The sequence below is a fragment of the Chamaea fasciata genome, unplaced genomic scaffold (assembly GCF_029207755.1).
Source record: "Chamaea fasciata isolate MVZ Bird 193981 ecotype frontalis unplaced genomic scaffold, bChaFas1.0.hap1 SCAF_4, whole genome shotgun sequence".
NCBI classification, from domain to species: domain Eukaryota; kingdom Metazoa; phylum Chordata; class Aves; order Passeriformes; family Sylviidae; genus Chamaea; species Chamaea fasciata.
In genome coordinates, this window is record NW_027094089.1 from 1,543,017 (window position 1) to 1,551,529 (window position 8,513).

Consider the following 8,513-nt stretch of genomic DNA (forward strand, 5'->3'; position numbering starts at 1 on the left):
ACATAGCCCCACTTTTCTCTCCCCCCCCCCCCCCCTTTTTTTTTTTTTTTCTTTATTTCCTTTCTTTCTCTTCGTAGCAGCCGGATCAAGACTCCGTGTGGATTAAACCTTTGGAAAGAAGGAGGGGAAAAAAATAAAAGCCCACCCCGAAACCCCCACATCAGGACGACCTGGGCTTTTAAAAAGGGATACAACACTCTGGATGCGCTCGTTCTCCTCTTTTGTGACAGATGCTTAAACCGACGTCCAAACCTTAGGGTTGGTGTTTTGAGATTTTTCTCTTTTTTAATTTTTTTAATATTTTTTTCTTTTTTACCCTTTTTAATAGACGCCTTTTTGGCTCGCTCTTTTTTTTTTTTTTCCCTTTTCTGGTTTTTTTTTTTTTTTTTTTGCCTGCTGGCTCTGCCCTGCGCCGCATCCCTGCCGCCGCGCCCGCTCCCCGGCGTGGCGGGTTGATGGGCGCCGCGGCCCCGGGGCGGCCGAGGCTCCCCCGCGGCTCGGGCCGCGCTCCGCACCCGCGCACGGCGGCGCGGCGCCGGCAGCCCCCGCCCGTCTGCCCCCGCCACGGGCGCCGCCGGCTCTAGGCGGGGATTTTTTTCCTTTTTCTTCGCTTTTTTGGGCAAAGCCGGAGCGAGCGGCGACTCTCTGCCTTCCCTCCTTCCCTTCCCCCCGCCTTTATTTTTCCCCCTTTTTCTCCTCTTCGTTTTTTTCCTCGCGGTTTTGATCTTTTTCTTTTCCGCCCGATTTTTCTGCAAATTTTCTCGCGGCGGGCGGAGGAGGCGCGGCCGGCGCATCCCCCCGCGGGAGGCGGCGGGACCCGCGGCCCCAGCGCGGAGACTGGCGCATGCCACAGCCCGCCTCGGCTCCGCTGCCCCCCGCCGCTGCCCCCCGCCGCCGCCGCATCCCGCCTGCCGGCCCCTTCATGCTCGGCGGACGACATGCCCGTTTTGTAGCCGGGGGCCCCTCCTCTCGTCCCGCATGTTCAGGACCAAACGCTCGGTGCTCGTCCGGCGGCTCTGGCGGAGCCGCGCGCCCGGCGGCGAGGAGGAGGAGGAGGCGGCGGCGGGCGAGCCCGGCGCGGCGGCGGCGGTGGCCGAGCCCCGGGCGCACTTGGGCGGGGGGGCGCGGGTGCTGCCCGGGCAAGGCGGGCCGCGGCGGGCGGGCGGCGGCGGGCGCGGAGGCGGAACTGAAGGCGCTGACCCACGCCGTGCTGAAGCGGCTGAAGGAGCGGCAGCTGGAGGGGCTGCTGCACGCCGTGGAGTCCCGCGGCGGGGCGCGGACCCCCTGCCTGCTGCTGCCCGCCAAGGCCGACTCGCGGCTGGGACAGCACTGGTACCCGCTGCCCGTGCTGCTCTGCAAGGTGTTCCGCTGGCCCGACCTCCGCCACTGCTCCGAAGTGAAGCGGTTATGTTGCTGTGAATCCTACGGCAAGGCTCACTCCGAGCTCGTCTGCTGCAACCCGCACCACCTCAGCCGGCTCTGCGAGCTAGGTACGGCGCCGGGGGGATGGCGGGGGGATAGCGGGGGTCGCGGGGGCTGGGGGGGTTAGAGGCGTGCAGGGCTTGGGGGGATGTGGGAATACAGGGGAATGGCAGGCACGCAAAGTTGCAGGGCGTTCAGGGGTGCAGGGGCTGGGTGTAAGAGATGGAGGGGGTGCAGCGGTGCGGGGGCTGAAGGTGTGCAGGAGATGGACGGACACAGGGATGCGGGGAATGGAGGGCATGGGGTGCAGGGGATGGAGAGGATGCAGGGTTGCAGGGGCCAGAGGGGATCCGGGGGCTGGAGGTGTGCAGGGGATGCAAGGGATGCGTGTGTGGAGGGAATGCAGCGATACGTGGATGGCAGCCTCACTCACCTCCCGGCCCGCAAAACTTTTCCCCCCCCCCCCCTCCTTTCTGGAGGGGAAAAAAAAGAAAACCAAACCAAAACAAAACCAAGCCACAACAAACAACAGAACCCAGAACACGCACAAGAACTTTCCATTGCCGTGGTTTTATGTATTTCCTTTAGTACTTGGGGAGGGGGCGACGCCCCCACCTCCGGGACCCCCTCCCTCCCCGGGGGCCCCGGCGCTGCCTCCCCGCCGTCCCCGCGCGGTGCCGGGGGATTAAGGGCCGGGCGGCCCCGGCGCTGCCGCGGCTCCGCCGAGCCAAGGAGGCCCCGATCAGACAGCCCGAGCGGCAGATAGCAGGGAGACTGGCGCCAGACGGCCCCTTTTGTTTATCTGACAGCTAAATATCAAGGCAATCACCGCCTCGCTGCCCTGCCTCCAACCCCCAGAGCTAAGACAAACAGTTTTGCTAAAAGAATGCCACTGTTATCATAAGTTCCTATCTTTTTTCTTTCTTTCTTTTTTTTTTTTTTCTTTCTCATGGCTCTGCCTTTATTTTCTCTGTACTTCTCTAATTCCAGAGTCTCCCCCTCCACCCTACTCCAGATATCCAATGGATTTTCTCAAACCAACTGGTAAGTGGACTTCTTTCAATGCAAGTGTAAGAGATAAAAAATGGCAAAACAGCCCCTTTATCAGGGAAAACAGTCTCCCGGCTTTGTCATGCATTTTGCTTTTGGGTTGCTTGTGTGCTTCTGTGCCTCCTGCTATGCCTGTAAGAATTAACGTGTATTTTATCTAAGCCACCTTGTGCACGAAGTAGGATTTTAAAACTCTGGCAGGAAACTTCAGAAGGGATTGCAATGCAGCACAGGCCTGTGCTGCTTGAGTCAGCCAGGAAAACCATAGGCTCTAGGTGGAAATGGCAGTGTTTCTGCACCCCTGGGTGAATTTTTAGGGATTTAGGTTGGGATCCAGCATCCCCCTGATGCCTGGGAATCCCTTGAGAGGGGGACTGGTTGGTTAGGAATCTCTCTTTAAGTTTTATGGGAGCCTATTTCTGCCTCATTAGGCTGAAAAAAAAAAAAAAAGCGGGGGAAGAGTTTGAAAAGTTACTTTTAAAAGCTTTTTTAAATTTAACTTTGTTAGCCCCGCTGTGCATGCCTGTTGCTTGTAATTGAATGTCAGGGTGCCAGGGGAGAAGCCCATTTGAGGCTGGCACCAGCTCTTTTGCGGTTGTCTGCATAAACTCTTGGTTGGCAGCGAGCTCGCCGCGTGTGAGATAAATGAGGCTGGGAGAAGGAGGAGAGGTGGGGAGAGTCGGAAACACGAGGAGCCCGGGAGGGAGCCCGGCTCCTGGCTTCCTGAGGATTAGTGGCTCTGGAGTGGGCTGGAGCGCGGTGGTCTCTGCGGTCGCGTCCCGCGGTGGTGACAGGCAAGGGAGGCAAAGTTAGATAGACAGATATTCCTGAAGACCAGGGTCAGATTGGTTTGGTTGGGGTTTTTTGGCCAAAAAGAACAGTGTCTGTAAAATTACCTCCCTTCAGGGTCTCAGGCTGCTCTGGTGCAGTGTTGGAGTTTCATCCTGCCAGCTGCTCCCTTGGAGGCTGGACTGTTGTTTTCCCCTTCTGCAAACTCTTTGGGAACGCTAATAAGGCTTGCTTTTTTTTTTTTTTTTTTTTTTTTTTTTTTTTTTTTTTTTTTTTTTTTTTTGCCTTGCGGAAATAAACAAAGCTGTTTAACAAACAATTGGGTTGCAAATCATGAGCTATCTTTCCTTGGTGTGGAAAAAACAGAAGATAAGGGCTCATGAATGAGAGAGGGACATTGGGAGTAGGTTCAGCATCCCGAGCGTGTGGTGGGAGGCAGAAGGGTTGTTCTGTAATACGCTCAGAGGGTCTGGTGGGTCATGGAGTTTAATCGGTTTCACAAAATTTTGACTGCATCCCTGGAGTGCTCCCCCAAAAGTTCCTATTTCTGCCTGTATGGCTTTTCTCTGCCATACTCATACTTCATACTCTTCGTACTCATTGATGATCCTGGCGTGGGATGCAAAGGGATTCGGAGCTGCGGGAGAGAAGGGTTAAAGCTTGGTTTTGGTTTCCTCTAAAGATGTTAGGATAAAATCTATTAGCAGGATTTAAACATCCAATCTGCCTCTGCCAGGATCTCATTTTCAGTTAGCCGAATGATATATTTATTCATTAGCAAGTGTTGACATAAGGTAGCAAAATGTGTGTAAACAGAAAAGCCGCAGAACATGAATGTGCCATTTCGAAAGGAAAAGTCATTCCTATCGGCCAATAGGAAGTGATTAACACTGCCCATCGGAAACACAGAAACAACTGGGTTACTCACCAAAAAGTCCTCCTTTTTTTTCCTTTTTGAAAGAAAAATCCTCTTGGCAGCTGAGCTCTGACTAGCGGGGCTGTGACAGGCACCAGCGGAGCCTGGAAGTCTGTGGTGGCAGGTGGGTTTTGCAAGCTCAGGGTTTCTCAGCATTTCCTCTGCAGGGGGGACTGAGAGTTTCCCGTCAGTGCCATCTCCTGTGGCAGTTCCCCAGCTGCATGTTGAGAACTGTGGGAAGGTGTGAAGATTTTTTACCTGGCTGATGCCCATCAGCCATCTTCTCACCTGGGGAAGAGTCCCTGTCTTTAGGCTCTGCCAGTGGAGCTGTGAATCCAGCAGGAAACTTCTGCTTTTCCATCAAGCATGATAGTGGTGGTAAAAGTTTTAAGTGTTTAGTGCTGTGTCTTGTAAGTGCTTCATATGGAGAGACAGGCAGATAATAAACCTGGACTGGTGTGGGTTCTGGCAGAGGTTGCCAGATCGGAGAATCAAAAACCAGTTTGTGGTGGAAGGGACCCTAAAGAGCATCTAGTCCAACCCTCCTGCCATGAGCAGGAACATCTTCAGGTTTGCTCCATGTCCCATCCAGCCTGACCTTGGACGTTTCTGTGGTGGGGGATCTACCGTCTCTCTGTGCAACCTGTGCCAGTGCCTCACCACTGCCATCATTAAGCATTTCTCTCTTCAATATTGTCTAAATCTCGCTTCTCTTTTTGCTTAAAACTCTGAATCGATGGGCATTAAATTGGTTTTTCTGGAGGTGATGGAGGCTGAGACAGGCTGCATCGCAGGCTGGAGGAAAGCAGGGAGCTGGGGATCTGCTGCAGGCAATGAAATGCCACATCGGGCTGTGTTGGTAGGATAGATACGGTATTTGTTGTGGAACAGAAAGATCTGCCCTTGATGGCTGAGTTACCTGAGGGAAGGCTGTGGGTCAGCCTGGCTTGCTCATTCGTAGAATCCCAGAATGGTTTGGGTTGGAACCACCTTAAAATTCGTCTCACTCCAACCCCTTGCCTTGGGCAGGGACATCTTCCACTGGACCAGGTTGCTCCAAGCCACCTCCAGGCTGGTCTTGGACACCTCCAGGGATGGGGAAGAGTTTTATCAAGGAGAGGACTTGATAAAAGGACTTTCCCTCTTCCTCACACGGGGCATCGTCAGGGATGGATGATGGAGGTGTGTGGGCACTCAGCATTCCTGATTGTCCCTGCTGGAGCTGCCACTTGCAGCTCTGCTGAAAGTGGGGTGGGCAGTAGCACCCTCAAATCATTCAGGCAGGTTTTTGGCTCAGCTTTGAGTGGGACAGGGGGCTGCAAGTGGCTTTATTGTGCTCCTGCGTGATGGGACTTGGTGGTGCTGATGGTACGGGAGTGCAGGGAGCTCCCTGAGATGTCGCTGCGGGGCCGAATGCCCTCCTGCGGTGTCAGCTTTCAGGGGAGCTGGAGGTTTGGCAGCTCCCAGGAGCTATTTGACACCTTGCAAGGTTGGGCTGGTGGCCACAAGGAATAATTGTGTGTCTCCGCAATGGTTTCGTGCCGTGGGAAGGCAGAGCTGGGAGGAGATTGATGTGCACCAGGAGAAACGTCTGCTCCTGCCGACCTCTCTGGTGCTGGAGGTAAAGGGAGCCTCAGTGCCCAGTGCTAACAAGAGCCCTGGACACCTCTGTGGGCAGCAGGGAGAGTGCAATAATGAATCCAGCCACACACAGGGCAGAGACCCTATGAGGATTCTCAGCCCACGCCTGGCTCCCGTGGTTGGTCCAGAGTTGAGCCTTGCCAGCTCTGCATTCTGGAAAGGCTTCATGGATGAGGGGAACTGTCTTTTGGGTGATGGGGCACGGGAAGGGAGCTGAGGGAGAAGTGTGGAAGCGCATCCCCCTGCCCTCATTGCTAGGGTTATGTATTTGAAGTTCTGTCCTGCCTGATGTGGTAACAGAACCTGGTCACATATGATCTCTACAGCAAGGTGGCATGGAAAGGACCAGTTATGTTCCTTATCCACAGGAACTCCTCAGGGAACTGTAGCTGCAGGCACAGGGAGCCCAGGGCAGGGCACAGTGGTTGGTCCAGCCTGTGTTCGGAAAGCATCTGTAGCTCAAGCAGTTGAAGCCATCACAGGGCTTCAAATTCCAGGGATTCCTGGCAGGGGAATCTTCTGTCTGGACTAGAAAGGGTTAAAAAAAAGAGTTAAACCCCTCTATTTCTTTAAAGCATAGAAAGCACGACAAGGCATTTAGAGAGTGTATCATATACAGTATTTCACAAGTAAGTCTATTTCCTGTCTCCCCTATTGTTTTCAGTTTGATTAAGTATATCCTGTTAAACTGTATATTCCTGTTAGGGCTTTTACTTTACTCTGATAAAATGAGGTTATGCAGACAGGAATTTCTTATTCACTGGTATTCCAGGGGTGGGATCTGGCAGAATTGCTTTATCATTAGGGAGAAAATCATCTTGGCTCTCCTGGTGGTGGCCCTTGCTTTGGGATGCAGATGTGAGCGAAATGAGGGCATAGAGAGGCCACGTTTGGTGAAACCCAAAATCCCTGAGGACCAGAAGTTCGCATGAACTTCACAGGTCTTCTCAGGCTTGTTCTTCAGCTTGTGGTCCCCCATGGTAGCGACCAAAAAGCTGGAGTCGGCATGTAGGACCAGGAGGTCGGTGTTGGCTTCTGGAAGAGCAGGCTTAGGAAAAGGGAGGTCCAAACCTTGATCTCCAACACCTGCATGCATCAGGAGAAACCTCTAATGCAGCAGCCAGTCTTACCCTGCCCTTCGGTGGTGCACGGAGGAGCAGGTCCAGTTGCCCAGGAGGTGGCAATAAGGTCTGCCAGCAGCTGGTGGTGACAAAAACTGAGCAGGGCACCACAAACTCAGCCCGTTCACTGTGAAAGGGCAGCAATGAGACGTTTCCCTTTCGGTTCCCATTTCGGTGGGTTACAGGTTTTGACTAAATCGGGTGTATAAAGCCACGACTTAAGCATTTTTGGAAGCTTGCTTGCATCAGAACGGCGACAACCTTGATCTCCTTAGCCGGTGACTTGTCCAGAGAGGTGGCAGCCAGCCTGTAATTTCTGCCAGTCTATAATCAGCGCTGGCTGGTGATGAAGCACAGCCTTGACTGAGACAACGAGTTAGGGTGGATGCTTCTTGATGAACTACCGTCTCTGCACGGACAATTAGTAATCGCTTCCTGCTAAGCCCTTTGGAATGTGTGTTCTGCTTGGGGCGATGCTGGGAGCCTGAAAAGAACCACCTATATACTGACTTTTCTTTTTTCTCTCTCTTTTTTTTTTTTTTTTTTTTTTCTTTTTTTTTTTTTCTTTTTTTTTCTTTTTCCTCTGCTCCAGCAGATTGTCCAGACTCTGTGCCTTCCTCCACTGAAACAGGGGGAACTAATTGTCTAGCCCCTGGGGGGCTCTCAGGTAAGACATTTCTTGTTGCCCTTGATCTTGGCTGTGGGTTGTGTTTGGCTGAGGGTCCTGACAAAAGGCGAAGTGATGCTGGAGGAGTTTTGGGAATGCACATCACTGAGAAGGGTGTGCTTGGAGGGGAAGCTGGGTTTTGTTTCAGTAGCAGCTGTGTACTTCTCGTGCAGGGGATGTGTTGGAATCTCAGACAAGATTCTCCATCCCTGAATGTCTGTATTTCCTTTGACTTCCAGCCTTATGCTCCATTCATTTTTGGGCTAAGGCAGGAGGAGGCCAAAGGTCTGAGGCAGAGCAAGGCTGAACAATGTTGGTTGGCCATTCATTCTGGTGTGTGGGTTATGGGAGCAGGTGCAGTCATGCCTTAAAAAAAGATTTGGTGTCAAATCCTTGACTTGGTGTTGGGGGCATCTCTTGTCCCTGGGATGAGAGCCCTGCTCAGGTTTTGCTCTTGGTGAGGTCACCAGCATCCCCCATCTGATGCACAAGGCTCGTGGTGCCTGGGGAGGAGAGGTGGCCTGTTTTTGTATAGAGGATGTTGCAGAGAGAGCTGATGATGTGTTTTTTTAATCCCTTCCTGATAAATCCAATGATTTCCATAGTTTTCCTATTTGCCATCTCCTTCAGCCTCCAGTTGCTCTTACAGGATGGAGGCTTGTGGGGTGGTTTCTCCACCCCTCCTGGAGTTTGCATAGGCACATAGAGTGGTTTGGAAGGGACCTTTGAAGGTCATTTAGTCCAACTCCCAACGCCATTTCCAAGGTGTGATGTCTCCGGCACCTCATCTCCCACCCCAGACTGGCCACCTCAGTGTCTCTACCAGGATTAAAGTGTCTGAAACCATGTACCTGCAGGTACAGGCTGATGTTTGAAGGCGCTTGCCTTTGTGGGGATGTCTCCTTGA

At 53.0% G+C, this 8,513-nt stretch overlaps 1 protein-coding gene across 1 annotated transcript; it reads left to right on the forward strand.

Annotated features, from left to right (window-relative positions):
- Positions 1-894: 894 nt before the first annotated feature.
- SMAD7 (SMAD family member 7) lies at positions 895-7,977 on the forward strand. Its single transcript, XM_066182244.1, is given in 4 exon segments — positions 895-1,124; positions 1,126-1,490; positions 2,413-2,466; positions 7,532-7,977. Coding segments are annotated over 4 exon segments (1,011 nt in total). The 5' UTR covers positions 895-978.
- The last annotated feature ends 536 nt before the right edge of the window (positions 7,978-8,513 follow it).